This window comes from Cetorhinus maximus, chromosome 12 (genome assembly GCF_964194155.1).
Source record: "Cetorhinus maximus chromosome 12, sCetMax3.hap1.1, whole genome shotgun sequence".
Classification (NCBI taxonomy): Eukaryota; Metazoa; Chordata; class Chondrichthyes; order Lamniformes; family Cetorhinidae; genus Cetorhinus; species Cetorhinus maximus.
In genome coordinates this window covers 69947778-69967854 of record NC_135890.1, presented here as the reverse complement: position 1 = coordinate 69967854, position 20077 = coordinate 69947778, and the positions used below count along the sequence as shown (strand labels likewise).

General features: G+C 41.8%; 1 protein-coding gene across 2 annotated transcripts in view; it reads left to right on the top strand.

Moving 5' to 3' along the window:
• Positions 1-20077, top strand: part of patz1 (POZ/BTB and AT hook containing zinc finger 1) — a 70855-nt gene that overhangs the window by 24095 nt on the left and 26683 nt on the right. For both annotated transcript variants that reach the window (XM_078553839.1, XM_078553838.1), the window contains exons 2-3: positions 18395-18458; positions 19769-19940. In XM_078553839.1, the coding sequence (XP_078409965.1) occupies positions 18395-18458; positions 19769-19940 (236 nt within the window). The remainder of the gene's footprint in view (positions 1-18394; positions 18459-19768; positions 19941-20077) is intronic.

Below are 20077 nucleotides of genomic sequence, written 5' to 3'. Positions count from 1 at the left end.
CTGACTTGGCCTAATTCTATCCAGTACTTGAATACAGTTATTATGAATGAAGTGTAGATGTTGTAATCTGAACTGGTTGTGTATCTTTTTTTTTGTTTAAATCTGGAATAGAACTCTGCTGTACATCTGGTTGCATTATTTTTAATTGAGTGCTTTTGATTGAGCTGATTGTTTTATGTCCTAATGCATAGACCATTAACCAAGCTAAGAATTGGGACTAGTTTTGCACATTTTGCCAAAGCAGATTTTCACCAGAACTTAGTTTATAAAGTATACAGAACCGGTTAAATCACCAATGTATCATTACTGTTCACACTTTCTCAGTCTAGAAAGATCTCAGTTTCTAGATCTCTGAAAAGATGTATTATTGGACATAGTTTGCCAAGACTTATCCCTACCCCCCCTTAACTCCTTGCTATCCGATACCACATTCCTTATGATTCCAGGATACCCCATTCCTTTCTGATAGCAATGATGGGTTACAATTAGTGGCTGTTCTAATACAAAATACTTAAATATAAAAAATTCCAATTGGAAAACACATAAATTATGCATTGCTGGCTCCTGAGAAAAGTAGTTTGGCTCCTTTGCAATGTGTCAGCATACTATCAGATTTTTAACCCCCATCTCAGGTTATATTTCTTTTCCACTGAAATGTAATGGGAAAGTTAAAAGAAAAATATGAGCTGCTCCATTGGGTATGTTGTCAGAAAACTCTCCAGTGTGACTGATAGGGATATTTGGGAATGAATGGAACTAAACTCTTGTTCCTGGATCTATGTGTACATACTGTACAGCTGGAAGAAAACTCATTGAAATGCTTGCAAACTCGTGTAATGGCCCAAACAATGGCAGGTGAAATTTAATACACACCAGAGTGAAATACTGCGTGTAGGAAGAAACAGTGAGCAAAGTAGGTAATCAGTGAGTCGTGCTGAAATAACTCAATGAAGTTGTAATTCTACATGTGTAGTCACTGCAGAACTCACTTGAAAACATTGTCACACCTCCACTGTTGCTGGGTCAAAAACCTGGAATTCACTCCTAACTGTGGGTGTACCTATGCCAGTGAAGTAGTTCACGAAGGTGGCTGACCAGCACCTTCTCAAGAGCAAATAGGAATGGGCAATAATAAATCCTGGCCTTTCCAGCGATGCTCACATCCCATGAACAGATTTTTGTTAAAAAGCATTGAATAAATCAAATAGAAAGCTGAACCAAATATCTAAAACAAGCATACAAGTTGGAAGAAGCCTTGTTGAATTCATACAGTGCCCTGAGTATTGTGTCTATTTCCTGGTCACTCAGTCGTCACTAAGACAGTCAACCCCAGGAGGTAGTTTACAGAAAAGCCACAGGACTGATTAGAGGACTCCGTTATGAGGGGAGAAAATGGAGCTTTTCAACATTGACAAGAGGTGACTTTAAATGTAAAATAGTCAACAGCTTCAAAAAAGCAGAGTCCAGAAGAATACTGGCCTTTATATCTAGGTGACTAGTATAAAAGAGGGTAGAAGTCATGCTTCAATTAATCAAAGCCCTGGTTAGATCACAACTGAAGTGCTGTGAGCAGTTTTGAGCACCACATCTTGGGAAGGATATATTAGCCTTGGAGGGAATGCATATTAGATTTACTAGAATGATACTTGGACTCCAAGAGGTAAATTATGAGAGGTTACACATACTGGTGTTGTATTCCTTGGAATTTAGAAGGTTAAGGAGTGATCCAACCAAAGTTTCCTGGATATTAAGGGGAATGGATAGAAACTGGTTGGGGAGTCTTGGACTGGGAGGCATAATCTAAAAATTATAGCATGACCTTTCAGGAGTGAAACTAGGAAACATTTCTTCATGCAAAGGATTGTAGGAGTTTGGAACTCTTCTGCAAATGGCAACTGATGCTAGATGAATTGTAAATTTTAAACCTGAAGTTGCTAGATTTTTGTTAACCAAATGTATTAAGGTATAAGGGCCAAAGACAGGAATATGGAGTTAGGTTGCAGTTCAGCTGTGATCTCATTGAATGGTGGAACAGGCTCGAAGGGTTAAATGGCTAACTACTATTCCTGTGCCCTGTGTTCTCGTACCACAAGCTAAACTGTGACAGTAGCACAAGGAGATTTGGCTTCAAACTAGTGAAAGGTAAACTTAGGACTGATGTCAGGAGGTTCTTCACACATTGTTTGGCCTACACATGGAATGGACCTCTGGGTAGAATAGTGGAAATTAAAACCCAGGAAACCTTTAAGAAAATTAGATGCTATGCTATGTACGTGATGTTTATTATGAGGTTTTTTTTAGAAGGATTGGTGCAATAACATTCCTTATTGATGCCTATCTTGTGAACTCTAATGGATCACATCAAAGTCATATAAATTTAAAGAGGATTGGTTGTTTATTTTGGTTCCAGAAAAAAGGAGGGGGGAATGAAAGAAACAGTCACTGAGAATGAGAGCTGTGTAAAAATTACAGTTGAAGGAACCAAGTCTTTTAATGTTACCTTTCTCTGAAGCTACCTGAATTCCATAGAAGGATATGGAGTTTCAAGTAAAAAGTATCCAATTTTGCCCATGCCAATCAACTTGCTTTATAACAACGTTTTCAAGTCACCGTGATTTTTATCCAAAACACTATCTGGAGCACCTAGTAGAATGCAGATGACTCTAATTTTCATTGAAAACCACGTAGCTGGTTTACAATCCCTTTTCAGCTGTGATGACTTTTGCATGGAGGTTGTTAATTCTATAACGTCGCCTTTGCCCATTCATCTTTGAAACTTTGAGTCAAAACCTCTAAATCATCTCCAGACTTGACTAACAAGGCAAGGGAATACACAATGAATGGTAGGACCCTAGGAAGTGCAAAGGAACAGAGGGACCTTGGTGTGCATGTCCATAGATCCTTGAAAGCAGCAGGACAGGTAGATAAGGTGGCTAAGAAGGCATATGGAATACTTGCCTTTATTAGTTGAGGCATTGAAAACAAGAGCAGGGAGGTTATGATGGAGCTGTATAAAACGTTAGTTAGTCCACAGCTGGAGTACTGTGTGCAGTTCTGGTCGCCACGCTATAGGAAGGATGTGGTTGCACTAGAGAGGGTGCAGAGGAGATTCACCAGGATGTTGCCTGGACTGGAGCGTTTCAGCTATGAAGAGAGACTAGATAGGCTGGGGTTGTTTTCCTTAGAGCAGAGAAGGCTGAGGGGGGGATCCTGACTCAGGTGTACAAGATTATGAGGGGCATAGATAGGGTAGATAGGAAGAAACTTTTCCTCTTAGTGGAGGGGTCAATAACCAAGGGGCATCGATTTAAGGTAAGGGGCAGGAGGTTTAGAGGGGATTTGAGGAATATATTTTTTCACCGAAAGGCTGTGGGGCATCTGGAACTCACTGCCTGAAAGGGTTGTAGAGATGGGAGCCCTCACAACATTTAGAAGTATTTAGAAGAATGCTTGAAACACCATAGCATACAAGGCTACAGGCCAAGTGCTGGAAAATGGGATTAGAGTAGATAGGGGCTTGAGGACCGGCACAGACACGATGGGCCGAAGGGCCTCTTTCTGTGCTGTAACGATTAATGTCTATGATTTGCAGCTTGTTTTTTTTCTCAAGCTATGTGGAATAAAAAATTGTTGGAATTAGGAAAAGGTTAAGGTTAATGAATCTGAACCTTTTTGATTGATTAGAAACTAATTTTCCCATCATATTCCTCAATCCTACCTCACAAGAAACTAAACTATTTGTCTTTTGAACCTGTTTGTGCTTGAAAAGATGATCGACTGAGTGGCACAAACATGATTTTTTACAAAGAAAATAGACCCCACCCCGCTCCCTTTACTTTTTAATGTATTTCTTCACAGGATGTGGGCGGTGCTGGCAAGGCCAGCATTTATTGCCTATTTCTAACTACCCCTGAAAAGGTGGTGGTGAGCCACCTTGAATACAAATGACAGCAGTTAAGAGTCAACCACATGGCTTTGGATCTGGAGTCACTTGTAGGCCAGAAGGGTAAGGACAGTAGATTTCCTTCCCTGAAGGACATTTCTGAACCATGTTTTTTACATTTTTGCAACAATGCAGCAGGTTCGTAGCCATCATTGCTTAGATTTAATTAACTGATTTTAAATTCCTCAACTGCCATGGTGGGATTTGAACTCGTGTTTCCGGATCATAAGTCCAGGCCTCTAGACTACTAGCCCAATGACATAACCACTATGCTACCTTCCTCACCAATCCTCATAACTTAATTTAGGACATATGGATACGCTGCTGCTACTCTCTTTCCATCTCTCAAGTAAATATATGGGGAATTACATTTCTTTTCATCTCTGGGACCTGGATAAGAATCGGGCAATAAGGTTGAAGCTTCCTTTCTGTACTGCATGAATTGTGTTGGAACAATATCAACCCAACTTTTGGGGATTGTGAATCGACAGCAAGAAGCTGCCCAAAATTTGAGACTGAATCAGTGGTCTTCAGTCATAGAGAGGTTGGCTCTATGGAAAATGGAAAAATATTGCACCAGCACAGTGAAGTTGTGGCTATGACTCAATGCTGCACAGTGCAGATAGAGCTTCACTCTGGTGAGCTAACATGCTCTACCTGACCTGGGATTACTTGATGCTGACATGGTATGCCTAAACAAGGAAGAAATAAAATGAACATGTTAGAAATTTTATCTTAGAAATACTCAGGTCTGGCAGCTTTTGTGGAAAGAGAAACAATCGGCTCACTCTCCACAGAAGCTGCCTCACCTGCTGAGTATTTCCAGCATTTTCTGTTTCACTTCCTATTACCAGCAACCACAGTATTTTTCTTTTGTAAACAAGAAAAAGTTCATTTTCCCAGTCCTAACATGCTTCATCTTAATGACCACAAGATTTTAATTGTTTAATTAAATCCTTATATTTTGTTTTTCTTGACTTCCAAGTGGGGCTGAGAACGGGGAATGGAGAGAGAAAGAGAGAGAGAGAGAGATGGTCTTTTCCCCGTAAATGTAATTTGATACTTCTCATGTGATGTCTATAAAGTAAATCTAGCATGGACTCAAAATTGGCAGAGTTAAAATGCTATTGAATCTCTTACTGGTATAAAATTGCATCCACTTCCACCGATACAAATTGCACGATACCACAGTCAAAAGCCTAGTGAGAACACAGGCTAGCTTTGTTGCCAGGTAACTAAGGCAAACCAATGTTGCATTGGCTTGTGGTGTAATGATTTTTATTTGAGTAGCTTGCCTGGTTAAACCTAAATTTCTCAAACCTTTGTGCTCATTTGACATTGCTAGCCTATTCACCAATGTTCCACTTAAGGAAGCAATAGATATTTGTGCTGCAGCACTATATCATGGTGATCTAGACCAACGCTATTGCGTGAATCTGTATTCATTGAATTTATAAGCTCGGCAACTCGCACAATTGAGTTCAGTTTTAACGACACCATGTATGCCCAAATAGATGGCGTTGCTGTGGGATCCCCTCTAGGCCCAGCTCTCTCAAACACCTTTGTTGGGTTCCATGAGAAACGTGTCTCAATGAAATGACACCTAACCTTCTACCCCTCGCATATTTCTGATATGTGAACATTAGATGTGATTCCGTGATTGGACAACATTTGCTAAATAATCCTCAGTGTGCTAAGAATTACACTGACACCAGTTTAAGACTGTCAGTTGGGCTCGCAGTGTGGCACATCTGTGTGTACTGGAAGCTACATATATTAATACACAGGGCCCTGTTCTTTGCAGACAGAAACGTTCGCTATATTTAAATCCGCAGCTGCATGTAATAATTTCCTTACATGTCTTAATGGACCTCACCCTGCACTCAAATTCACCTTTGAAATAGGGCAATCAAATTAACTCCCCTTTCTTGATGTACTAGTTGAGAAATCTGCCAGGGGTTCTCTACCATGGTCTACCGCAAGCCTATCTTCACTGTTCAATATACTCATTGGGATTCTTACAGTTCCACACGCTATAAGATTGGTCTTATTGGCAACCATGTAAATAGAGCCCAAGCCATTTGCTCACCATGCAAGCTTGATGCTGAAATAGGGGCATCAAAGGAATCCTGCAGGATAATAGCTACCAAGATGAGATCATTTCGAGCTGTATATCATGCAAACTCGTGAATAGGCCTAAGGCCATCACTTTAGGCCCTGAAAAGTGTGCAACCTACCTCAGATTACCCTGGAAGGGCAAGGTATCTCAAAAAATTTGAGCAGTAGGTGAAGCTGGCTGTTTCACGTAGCAACACGAGTGGTATTTGTCAGTAACAGAATGCTGCCGTCAAGCCAAAAAGACGTTCTGCCTATCACACAAATGAATAATGTGGTATATGAATTTCAGTGGCAGTGTGATGCTAGGTATGTAAGCCATATGACCCAAAGACTGGCAGATCATATCAAACAGCATGTCCCTTCTGCTGATTCAATGGCCAAGGTACAGACCGTACCCAACTAGCCCGTGCTTGCAAAACTCAAAGCACAGTGTACAACATTAGATGCGATTCTGTGATTGGACAACATTTGCTAAATAATCCTCAGGGCACTAAGAATTACGCTGACAACCAATTTAAGATTGTCAATTGGGCTTGCAGTGTGGCGCATTTGCATGTACTGGAAGCTACATATATTAATACACAGGGCCCGTTCTTCACAGACAGAAAGAACATGTACACACATTGTACCTGTTTCAGCTAAACAAAATAACTTACAGCCATTCACTGACTCATTCCTCAGGGCAATGCCCTGACCAATCAGGGTCAAGCTGCCTGGTTTAATTTTCGAACAATGCTTGGCAGTTAACTGTCAGTCACCATCACGGGTGCATTCTCCATGGCAATGCCCCTATCAATCAGAGTCCACTTGCCAACCAATCAACACTCTCTTCACATACAGTATAAATTGTCTTCCCCCTATATTGGTATTCTTGTGAAGTGTCCTGAAGCATGCAAGACAAAAAGCTTCGACGTGCTTTTTTTCAGCAATACTCAAGTTCTCATTCTTCTAAACTCCAATGAGTATCGGCCCAACCTGCTCAACCTTTCCTTGTAAAACAATGCCTTCATCCCAGGTATCGGCCTAGTGAACCTTCTTTGAACTGCTTCCAGTGCAAATGTACCATATAACGACGTAATGTTGTACACACCAGAAAGCCCCTCAGGTGAGGATAAGCTGATTAAAGAGAGTCAGCATGGATTTGTGATGTGTAGGTCAAGCCTGACTAATAAAGTTACATTTTTTGAGGAGGTCACCAGAAAGGCAGATGGGGTGGTGTCTAGGCTTGATTTTAAGGATTCCCAGAAGACATATGCTAAGGTTCCACTAGTACACGATTATTAGCAAGACTAAGAGTACATCATATTGGGAGTGCTGTGCAGTGCGGTGCTGTGGATGGGCCAGACTTTTGGGGCATAGTGTGATTTTGTGGGTCATTGAAATGTTTCATTCCAACAAGATACTATGGCTGGGTGAGATGTTGGATGCACAGTATGGTTGTGCCTTTGGTGAGTCAAGTCTGGGGAAATGTCACTTCGTGTTGACTCCTATTTGTCCCTTTTAAAGTAGGAAATGAGTTGACGTTGGAGACATGAGTTGTCTGCAAGTTGCTTTGTTTTTGTTCCCTGGGAAAATTGCTGAATGTTTTATATGTTGCCTTCATCTCCTGCCTCCACCTCCTGCCTCTACCATAGTTACACAAGATTAAAACAATTGTTTAGATTTAAGATTGGTTTGGAACTGATGCAGCCATGCATCGAACATAAATAATAAAAACAGAAAATGCTGGAAAAACGCAGCAGGTCTGGCAGCATCTGCGGAGAGAGAAAGTGAGTTAACGTTTCGACTCCAAAATGGCTCTTCTTCGGAACCTTTCCGAAGAAGAGTCATGTTATTATGCATTGAATGTAACTAACTGTAATCATGTGTCGCTGTCTGTGGTGCAGTCTTTTTATGGGGAGATTAACTTTCACAGAGTGGGGACGCATACACGCCCACACACCCACAGCGACACACACAGCCAGACATACACATGGTTACCACGGCAACCAGGCCACTGCAGCTTATCTGAGACTCCATAACAAAATTAATAATGGGGGCACAACAGAAGTCGATTCCAGAGTCTGTTACTAAGTAAGCAGGGTTGATACTCAAAATCGAGATTTTTAAAATTCTTTCGTGGGATGTAAGCATTGCAAGCAAGGCTAGCATTTGTTGTTCATCCCTAGTTGCCCTTGAATTTGCTTATGCTTTCAACTAATAATGTTTTTCAGGATTGTTAGTGATATTTCTGGCACATCGTGTAACCCTATAATTGGCTACCTTGGACTGTGCTTAAAGTTATAAGTAGTTTGCGTACCACTGCTTTTTAGCATTGATCAGCACCCGACAGTGTTAAATAACTGTTCCTGTGGCAAAGGCTTAGTTAGTAATGGTGAAGATATAAATATTGATTAATGTTTTATTTATCTCTCCTCTTAAGTACTGGCATGATTCCCTGTTGTAATTTGTCATTCAAATCTGCTGTCTGACTCCAGCATCTTACTCGAGACAGCTACTTGAAGATGTGAAAAGGTGGTCAGAGGAGGAAGACTACACGTTTGCTGCCTCTGTATGGAAAATCGTAAAGGGGCAGACTCCTGTCCTATCACCAGAGAACCAGTGCCCATTCCATCTCTTGAAAAAACTCTTATTTAACATTGTTTATTTGAATACATAATCTAGATTACACTTAGCAGGTGCTGTCCACCAAATGAAATGTTGAACTGAAGCTAAATCTGTGTTTGGGTGGTTCTGGTGGATATGAAAGATTCCAGGATATTGCCCCAAAAGGATTTGGGAATCCTTCTGGTGTCCTGGTCAACATTCCTCCCTCAATCAACATTAGCACAAACAGATTAATCGGTCTATTACCTCATTACAGTTCATAGAACACTGCTGTGTGCAAAATGTTTACCAACAGCACCCTAATTTTATTTATTTTATTCGTTCGTGGGATGCGGGCTTCATTGGCTGGGCCAGCATTTATTGCCCATCCCAATTTGCCCTTGAGAAGGTGGTGGTGAGCTGCCTTCTTGAACTGCTGCAGTCCATGTTTTGTAGGTACACCCAGAGTGCTGTTCGGGAGGGAGTTCCAGGATTTTCACCCAGTGACAGTGAAGAAATGGTGATATAGTTCCAAAAGGATGGTGTGTGGCTTAGGCGGGGGAGCTTGCAGGTGGTGATATTCCCATGCATCTGCTGCCCTTGTCCTTCTAGATGGTAGAGGTCGTGAGTTTGGAAGGTGCTATCAAAGGAATCTTGGTGAGATGCTGCAGTGCATCTTGTAGATGGAACACACTGCTGCAACTGTGTGTTGGTGGTAGAGGGAATGAATGTTGAAGGTGGTGAATGGGGTGCCAATCAAGCAGGCTGCTTTGTCCTGGATGGTGTTGAGCTTCTTGAGTGTTGTTGGAGCTGCACTCATCCAGGCAAGTGGAGAGTATTCCATCACACTCCTGATTCTTACCTGGTTTGGTTGCATAGACCTGCAGACAATAAGTACATTAACTTTAACTGGCACAACAACATTGTTGATTTGCCCAATTTGTGTAAACCATATCTTAGCAGCTCTACACAAATATAAAAAGTGCTCTTCACATGGAAGGAAGACATCTCAGAGAACATTCGCATGGCAGAGAGAGAGAGAACATAGAGCAAAAAGTAAGAAAGATTAAAATCCCCAGGGATTGTAGGATTTTTATTTTGAAGATAGCTTTGAAGAAGTCATATGGACTTGAAGCACTAACTCTGTTTCTCTCTCCATAGATGCTGCCAGACCTGCTGAGTTTTTCCAGCATTTTCTGTTCTTATTTTATTTTGAAGAGCCTTTTGAAGGCTGGAAGGCAGCTATAAAGGAGGAGATATTGTTGAGAACTCGAGGAATGGTTTTAGTAAATGAAGGATTTACGTCTGTGGTGGAGTGGCTAATAAGCAGTTATCCGATGTCAGAGAAGTGCAGGGTATTTGTGGGGATGTTACGGCTGGGCAAGTATGTGGAGGAATTAAAAACAAGAACGAGAAGCTGAAGCTATACAGTGGCTTTTCTGTCCTAGTATCTTGCTTTAAAGAATACAATTTATTTCCTTCAGGACAAATGTGAAAATCTATCCTTGCATGTGGTCGAAAAGGATTGTTACAATCAGTGAACACAAGCGGCCTGAGACCACCAAGTGTGGAACTAGAGAGACTCGGTAAATCTCAGCACTGATGAGATAATACCAATGCCAAGCTTCTATTTTGAAGGCCTGAGATCAGAGGTGGAAGTGAACATGATGGGAGCTGGGTTGTGGTTGGTGGAAGATTAGGTACTGGAGAATTCAAAAGTTTTAAATCCTGGGAATGAATGGTTTGGTGGGGAAGATGGTGCAATGCTTCTTTATTGCATTAGTGTAGATGCCAAGTGTGTAGGATGATGCATTTACAGCTTAGAAGGAATGCAGAGGAAAGTAAATGGGGCAACAGGTTTCTGAACTTTAAATGAGGTAGATAGAAACATAGAAAATAGTAGCAGGAGTAGGTCATTCAAGCCCTTCAAACCTGCTCCGCCATTCAATATGACCATGGCTGATCCTCTATCTCAACACCGTACTCCCACACTTTCCTCATACCCGTTGACTCCTTTAAAGTCCAGAAATATCACTCCTTCTTAAATATATTCACTGACTTGACCTCCACAACCTCCTGTGGTAGAGAATTCCATAGATTCACCACCCTCTGTGTGAAGAAGCTTCTCCTCATCTCAGTCCTAAATGGTCTACCCCGTATGCTGAGACTGTGAACCCTTGTTCTAGACCCCACCCCTAGCCAGAAGAAATATCATCCCTGCATCCAGTCTGTCCAGCCCTGTCACAATTTTATATGTTTCAATGAGATCTCTCATTCTTCTAAACTCCAGTGAATACAGGCCTAGTCGACCCAATCTCTCCTCATACAACAACCCTGTCATCCCAGGAATCAGACTGGTGAACCTTTGCTGCACTCCCTCTATGCAAGTATATCCTTTCTTAGGTAAGGAGACCAAAACTGCACACAGTACTCCAGGTGTGGTCTCACCAAGGTCCTGTACAGCTGCAGTAAGACATCCTTGATCCCATACTCAAGTCCTCTCGCAATGAAGGCCGACATACCATTTGCCTTCTTAACTGCATGCTGCACCTTCATGTTTGCTTTCAGTGATTGGTGTACAAGGACACCCAGGCCCCTTTGTACATCAACATTTCCCAATCTATCATAATTTAAATAATACTCTGCCTTTCTGTTTTTCCTACTGAAGTGGATAACTTCATACTTATCCACGTTATACTGCATCTGCCATGTATTTGCCCACTCACTCAACCTGTCTAAATCGCCTTGAAGCCTCTTAACATCTTCCTCACAGCTCACATTCCCACCAAATTTTGTATCGTCAGCAAACTTGGAAATATTACATTTGGTTCCCTCATCCAAATCATTGATATTTATTGTGAATAGCTGGGGCCCAAGCACTGATCCCTGTGGTACCCCATTATAAATAAATTAGTGTCGAAGGGTTTAGAGCATAAGGAACAGGAGTTGGAGTAGGCCCTTTGGCCCTTGGAGCCTGCTTTGTCTTTCAACAAGAGCATGATTGATCATCCACCTCAACTTCACTTTCCCACAAAATCCCCATATTCTTTAATTCCCTTAGTATCCAAAAGTTTATTGACCTCTCTCTTGAATGTACTTTATGCCTAAGCTTCCAGAGCACTCTGGGGTAGAGAATTCTAAAGATTCACAACTCTTTGTGTGTGAAGAAAGGTCTCGCCATTTCTGTCCTAAATGATTGACTCTCATCCAAGTTAGAACTGTTAACTCAACTTCCTGCTACATTAATTAATGCCTATTCAGACAACCACTTTCAGCTGATTGACAGTTAACTGCCAGGCAGTTCCTGTAAACTAGAAATCTTAACTTTCTTGCAGTTTCTTTTCCACTTTTTAAAATTTATTAGTCAAATTCTGAATGTTAAACTGAATTTCAGCTTGAGCAAGACTTACCAGAGAATTCCCACTTGTGCCAAATTCCTGACTTTAGCACTCTGCAGAATTGGGTGCACTGTTAGCACTCTGTGCTTCATATTCTTGGTTTGGGTACCAGTTTACCTGTAATGTTGGATATGTTTGCATTCAAGTGGGTGTCGCGCCATGTTTATTTGTACTATGCTGCTTGGTTTTAGGCTTAATCCCAAACTCATTCAGGGCATCATTTGTTGCAATAAATCACAGCAGTATTCAAAACCATACTGAAATAAGACAGATGTGTGCAAAACTGCCTATACGAGTGGCATATTTTATGGAGGCTGGATGTGGATCAGATTAGACTTCAAATGTTACCACAAGAACCCCTGACTTTGAAATATCTGTATTATTTAAAATTCTCCACTATCGGAACATATAGGGAATGTTGAGCAAGTAGGGCCTTTACTCATTGGCTTCAAATGTTTAGAAGAATGAAAGGTGATCTTATTGAAGCATACAAGATCCTGAGGGGCTTGACATAGCAGATGCTGACGGGATGTTTCTCCTCTGGGGGAGTCTAGAATTAGGGGGCACGGTTTAAAATAAGGGTCTTCCGTTTGAGACTGAGATGAAAAGAAACTTCTTCTCTGAAGGTTGTTAGTCTTGAGAATTCTCTTCCCCAGAGAGTAGTGGAGGCTGGATCATTGTTTAACTCAGACGCAAATATTTTCAGAATTGTGATCGACAAGTGAGTCAAAGGTTATAGGGCATCAACAGGAAAGTGGAGTTGAGGCTGCAATCGCATCAGCAATGATCTTATTGAATGGCAGAGCAGGCTCGAGGGGCCAAGTGGCCTACTCTTTCTTATGAAGTTATGAACAGATGTCCATTTTTATTTTCCATGTTCAACTTTTTTCCCCCCCAATCAGCTCATCTCTCCTAAAATAACGGATTATTTTTGAGATTCAGGTTAGATTGACCTGACATCAATCTAGCACCTTATCCAAAAGTTACATTTATTTTGTTTGAGCTGGCTGATAATTTTCTCTTCCTTACATTGAAGCTGTTGTTAGCACCCTGACTGAGACCAGCTTTCACAACCAGACCAAGATCAAGCTGCGGACCTGCAGGTCTGTACGTCTGTTTCTACCACACCTGCTGGGCCGCTGGGAAAGTTACAAATTATTTTTGCATGTCAATAGTATCTTTAGAAAGAAATACTGGAATAAATCTCATTTATTAGGCAGCTTGCCAAAAGTAGCTACAGCAATAAATGGAGCCCTGTACTGTACTGAAACTGGATTTCAGAAGTTTGCTTTTTCACCTCAGGACTTCAGTTTCAATCCAGGCTATATGGATGAGATAGATAAAAGTCATTCCATTTTCTGGAAGAATTTGGGGTGAAATAAGCTTGTCTGGATCCTTGTGAATGTGGATGCACAAGGCATATGCAAAGCAAATACAGACAGTCATGTTGTGATTTCATGCAAATCAGCATTGAGATTGGCTGGTATTAGAAGTGGAAAAGTTCACAGTTGATTAAAGTTGAGCCAGAGCAGACATAAACCACAGCTTGCAGCCAGTTCTTGGCCTGAGTGACAGCCCAGTTTATATTGAATTATGGGCTATTTTTTTGTTTGAGCAGTAAATTAAAAGATTTTACGTCAACATCTATGGCTGTATAGTGACACCACTTTCAGATATGAAAGGTAGTTGCCATGGTGGGGTGGGGGGTGTGTGCAAGCGTGTGTGTGTGTCCTTTCATCAGAAGATTTTTCTGATGAAACGTTACACACCTGAAATGTTAACTCTGTTTCTCTCTCCACAGATGCTGCCCGACCTGCTGAGTATTTCCAGCGTCTTCTGTTTTTATTTCAGATTTATAGCGTCCACAGTATTTTGCTTTCAGGAAAATTCTAAACTGTTTCCTGCTAGTGCGTTGCCATTTTTTTAACCAAATCCTTCCATGCCCCCACTCCTCACCTGACAACAATGATGCTGTTGTTCACAGGCCCTCAGGCAAAGTTGCCTTCAGGATCTTGGGCAACTGACTAATTTTACTTGTACAGTGTTGAGAGGAGAGACATGTTGCTGAAGCTTTTCGCCTTACCCTCATCAGGACAGACAGAAGAATGCCAAATTTCAAACAATCACAACAATTTATACTACAGGAGAAAAGGGTGCTGACTGGTTGGCAAGTTGGCTCTGATTGGCCGAGGCATTGCCAAGGAGAAAGTAATGGGGAACTGTAGGTTTTCAAGGCTCTCTGGCAATTGAAAAAAGGTGCAAGGTTGTTTCTTTTGTTTGCATTGAACGGATCCCTGCTTATGAATGTATGTTTCTTCTAACAAGTGTAAATGAGCCATGTTGTGAACTTGATGATAGCAAAATCCAAAATAAAACCTCTACAATTAAATGTGATTCCGTGATTGGTTGGCAGTTGCTGAACAATCCTGAGTGTGATGATATCCAGTTTAAGATCATCAGTTGAGTTTGTCATTGTCCATGCTCGGGATGGGAAGGACGAGAATGATAAAGAAAAATGCAAAATCCTTGATCAGAAAGATTAAGCCTTCATTACATGTCAAAATCACCCTACATCACAGCAGAATAAGAATACTTGCCATTCAAATATGAAGCTCAGAATGATAGAAGTCATCAAGAATAAGTGGAGGGTAGAGCAGGTCAATGAAATCCACCGCTACGCAGACCTGCATGACATATGCAGTTTTTTCCAGACACCAAGACCATCTAAGAACCAAAAACAAATCGTCCCTTGCCCTTCCAAACTAAGATTTTTTTCTCAAAGACGATGCAGCTATCTGAGACCGATAAGAGGAGCACTACTGCAACCTTCTCAATCAGGAGACAAGAGTATGAGACCGAACCATCAAAGCAATCCCTCAACAGCCTGAGAGACCATATTTGGGTATGCTGCCAACACTTGCTGAGATACAAAAGGCAGTGCAACTGCTGCCCAATCGTGGGATCGCATTTAACAATAGAGGTTTTATTTTGGGTTTTGCTACCTTCAAGTTCACAACATGGCTCATTTACACTTGTTAGAAGAAACATACATTCATAAGCAGGGATCCGTTCAATGCAAACAAAAGAAACAAATTCAAACCTTGCACCTTTTTTGAAAAATAACAGCGTATGGTCCGGACAACATTCCTGCGAAGATCCATAAAGCTGGTGGCCCTGAATTCTTGATCGAAATCTTAGACCTTTTTACAAAATCTGGGAAAAGGTACTACCTCCTGACTTCTGCAATGCCACTATTGTTTCACTTATCAAGAAGGGTGCTAAATCAATTTGTGGGAGCTATTGAGGCATTATACCTTCTGTACACTGTGGGGAAGATCCTTACACAAATCCTCCTGAATCACCTCCCACCATTGGTGAAATACTTCGAGAGATCCACTGTGGTTTCTGGCCATCCAGGGACACCACAGGCATAATTTTGTCATTCGACAGAGGAAAGTGTCTGGAATAACGAGAAGAGCTTTACATGGCCTTTGACTCCATCAGCTGCAAAGTACTTTGGAAAGTCTTGGATGTCCAACAAAATTTGTTACTATGCTGCAACTCCTGCATGATGGTATAGCAGAAACTGTGTTTTGCAATGGATTGGAGACCAAGCCCTTTTGTATTTGGATGGGCACCAAGCAAGGCTGTGTGAATGTGCCAACTCTCTTCACTATTTACCTCAGCCTCGTCACGGAGCTCATTCGTGACCAACTTCCACAAGGGGTCATGATTGTGTGTTGACTCAATGGGAAGCTTTTCAACTTCAGGCTGAGAGCATATGCATAACTTACGATAAGCCAATGACTGCACAGTTGTGGCCCATACTGAAAGTGATATTCAGGCCACACTCAATGTCTTCAACTCCGCATACAAAAAGGGTTGGTTTTCTGACTCAACAGTAGCAAGACCAAAATCCTCTACCAGCCCTCCCCAGACAAGTACCTAGATCTCCAGCCATTGTTATTGATGGGGAGAATTTGGCAGCTTTCCAAAAAATTGTGCAACCGGGTCTTCAACAACAGAGATCTCCATCAGAGGACAAACGCTTTAGTCTACAACACTGACGCCAGCATCCTTCACTATGGCAGTAAGACTTGGGTCACCTACCAAAGGCACCTCCGAGTGCTGGAAAATTTCTACCAGCTGTGTCTGCAGGGTACTCAAAGTCAAGTGGGAAGACAGACGAACAAACTCCAGCATCCTTACTGATTCCTTTAGCATCGCACCCATGATTGTGCAAAATCAGTTCTGCTGGTCAGGACTCTGCATCCGCATACCAAAGCAGATCCTTTCTTCACAACTTAAGGATGGCACCAAATCTTGAGGAGGACAGAAAAATAAGTTTAAGGACATGCTGAAGACCTCATTGACAATGTGGCAGATTGACTTTGGTGCATGGGAGGAACTTGCTGCTAACCGCACAGTATGGTGGAGCCTCATCCAACAAGCCACAATGCAGTCAGAAACCCACTGCATAAACTCTGCAGCAGAGAGGTGACAAATGCAGGAGACAGAGTAAAACTCTGGTTCCAGCCCCCAGCTGTTTCTCAGGGCGACTCTTGTCCTCTTGGGCAACTCTTGCCCAAAGACCTGTGGCTCCAGGATTGGCCTGCTGAGTCACCTGAGGACACACAAATCACGAAGCCTGGCAGAAATCATCCTCATTTCAAGGGACTGGTGACAATAGCACACACAAGAACCATCACTGTGTTTTTTTCATTTTCTTTCTCTTCCCCTTCTCTGCCCTAACAGAATTGTCAGATTTTCCTAAATCTCTCCCTTGATACCACGCTTGGTCAAATGCAATCATGGTGTCACTTTCACCTCACCTCTGGAATTCAGCTTTTTTGTCCATGTTTGGACCAAGGCTGTAATGAGGTCTGTTATCGAGTGGGCCAGGCAGAACCCAAACCATGTATTAGTAAGTGCTGTATTATATCACTGTCGATGACCCCTGCATCACGGCATTCATGTTTTTTTCTAATCCTATAAAGTGTGAGTATCATGGCTAAATGAGATGTAGATTACCTCAAGAATTAGAAGCCAAGCATCGAATCTCTAGAATTAGCTGCCATTTTTGTTTTGTTAAAGACCTGTGTATGTCATTAATTCGGCACAATGTAGCAAGGGACATGTGAAATTTCTGTTCTCTTGACACTTGAACTATGCAGAACAACCAACAGTGCAATTATCAATTCTGTCCCCCCACACTGTCATCTGGAGAGAGCATTTTAAACTTTTAACAGTGAAATGAAAACTGGTGGGTGCAATTTTGTCACTGGTAGTGGCAGTTGGGGGAGAAAATTGAAGGGATGAATTGAGAATTTCACAAAAGGCATGTCAGAACATTATAAAACTTCGCCTTTGTTTAACATTGCACATGCTTGCTTTAAAGTTGCTTTCATGGAAGTGAGAAATTAGTAAACAGTAAGGATGGTAAAAGACTTAAGGAGTGAATAGAAAGACTGATGCAATAGGCAGAAACATAAAAGTTGAAATTTAACACAGAAGTGGTAGGAAGAATGACAAGTGGCAACATAGACTAAATTTTAATGGGGTCAAAACACTGGAAAAACGTTTTAGCCATAAGCCACAATGGCAGCTTTTCACGCTGTATCGTCCTAATCCTGCCTCGTTAATCATGCATTCCTGTTGCAGCCGCATACATACCTCTCAGTGATCTAAATTGAAAGCTCTTTAGGAGAGCTGGCACAGGTATTGTTATTCTATAAACAGTTTTTCCCCAGATTCTGCAGTTAGATTCGTAGTTTTCTCCTCTCACTGACCATCCTAAGGTGCCATTTTGAGGCTCACCTAGGCTTCTTCAACAACGCCTCTGAAACCCGCAACCAGCACCATCTAGAAAGCCAAGGGCAGTAGGTACATGGCAACATCATCCTGACTTGGACATATATCGCCATTCCTACCTATCATTGTTGGAGCTCTTCATCACCGCACTACTTTTTCAGCAACCAAGGATGAGCAATAAATCACAGAATTGTTACGGTGCAGTGGAGGCCAATCGGCCCATCGTGTCTGCACCGACTCTCCAAATGAGCATTATGACTTAATGACATTCTCCTGTCTTTTCCCCGTACCCTTGCACATTGTTTCTATTCAAATAATCATCTAATGCCCTCTTGAATGCCAGTCCTGCCAGCGATGCCTAAATTCCTATAATTAATTTTAAAATATTCTCCAAAGTACTTGATCCTGTGCAGCTGGAATGCACTTTGAAGTTCTCTCTATTGTGTGTGTGTGTATATGGATATAAGTATATGTTTTTTAAAAAGTTTCATCTTAAATTTCAATGTCTAATAGCTAATTTTAATATTTTCTTTTACAGACCGGATCACTTGAATGGCCACATCAAACAGGTTCACACTGCAGAGAGGCCTTTTAAATGTCAGGTGCGTTGTTTGTTCACCCCATTCAATCTGAAGAGCCCAAAGTGTAGTACTGATCTGCCTAGGGGCAGGTCGTCTGCTCACTGCTCCACTTCTCGTTTTCTTCATCCGTTGCTCGTAATAGCCTCCCATATTCAAGTTCAGTGACCAATATGACTAGGGAAAAGAATACATGTGATGGTTTCCCATTGCCCTTCTTGTGTGCTTATAGAAAATGCCAGCTCTCTTCCCAAAGGATTGTCTGCCTGTAAGCATCCACCGTCCCTCAAGGTTCTAGATCTTCCTCCAGCAGAGCCACCGAAAATTCGCTGGTTCTGCTGGTGCTGGCGACAGCTTGTAACCCTGAGCATGGGACCCTTATCTGGGTCTGGGGCGACTTGCGACAGGGCAGGGACGATCACCCCCTCTGGTCTCAAATGACCGTGTCAAAATGTATAATGAATTTAGAGAACACCGTACCTTACTCTATAGCAGCTGCTGCATCTCTGCCAATGACACTCCTGGTGCAGTTTGACAATGGGAGAGTGTCACAGAAAGCCTGGCCCTGACTTCAGCCACAGTAGCTGCACATCAGGATCTACTGGATCGCAATCAGAAGCAGGAGCCCTAAATGACATTAAATTTCTCTAGCCCAGGGACACTTAAGGCCAATTTCACCAATTTTACTCCTGTCTTAACTCATACAAGTAACTCATCAGGGCTCGGAGATAGAACGTAAGGTATCCCAGGCCTCTACAGGGCAGGGAATTTACCAACTGAACTGCTTAATTTCTAAATGGTAATTGGAAATTATACTATTGAATAAATTTTAAAAATAACTTGCATTTATATAGTGTCTTTCACAACCACCGAGCATCTCAAAATGATTTACAGCTGATGAAGTTGTTTTGATGTGTTGTCACTGCTGTAATTTAGGAAACACAGCAGCCAATCTGTGCACAGCAAGCTCCAGCAAATAGCAAAGTTATAATGACCAGATAATTAGTTTTTCAGATGTTGACTGAGGAATAGATATTGACCAGTACAGCAGGGATAACTCCCTTCCCACTATCTTCAAAATAATGTGGGTTTTTTTTTATTCCCACCTGAGAGACAGAAAGTGGCTCAGCTTAATGTCTCATCTGAAAGACAACAGTCTTCTCAGCATTGGACTGGAGTATCAGGCTTGATTTTGTGTTCAAGTCCTGGAGTGGGACTTGAACCCACAATCTTCTGACCCAGAGGCAAGAGTGCCACCAAGTGAGCCATGGCTGATACCACTGATACTATCAGGCTGGCAGAATAATTTCCTTATTGTTCATGTGTTCCTTCAGACCTGCGAAGCTTCCTTTGCGACCAAAGACCGCCTGCGTTCTCACTTGACATGTCATGAGGAGAAGGTCCCCTGTCAGGTGTGTGGGAAATACCTACGTGCCGCTTATATGACTGATCATGTCAAAAAGCACAACGAAGGACCAAATAACATCTGCAACATCTGTAACAAAGGTAACTTTTAAAAATAAGTTTAAGGACAAAAGAGTGGTTACTTAAAAAGGAAAGCCCAACTTGCTGTGCTATTCATCACAATTCAAGGTTGATGCTGTAGAGATGCTCTTTTAATCTGATGTGCTTTGTTGGTCAAA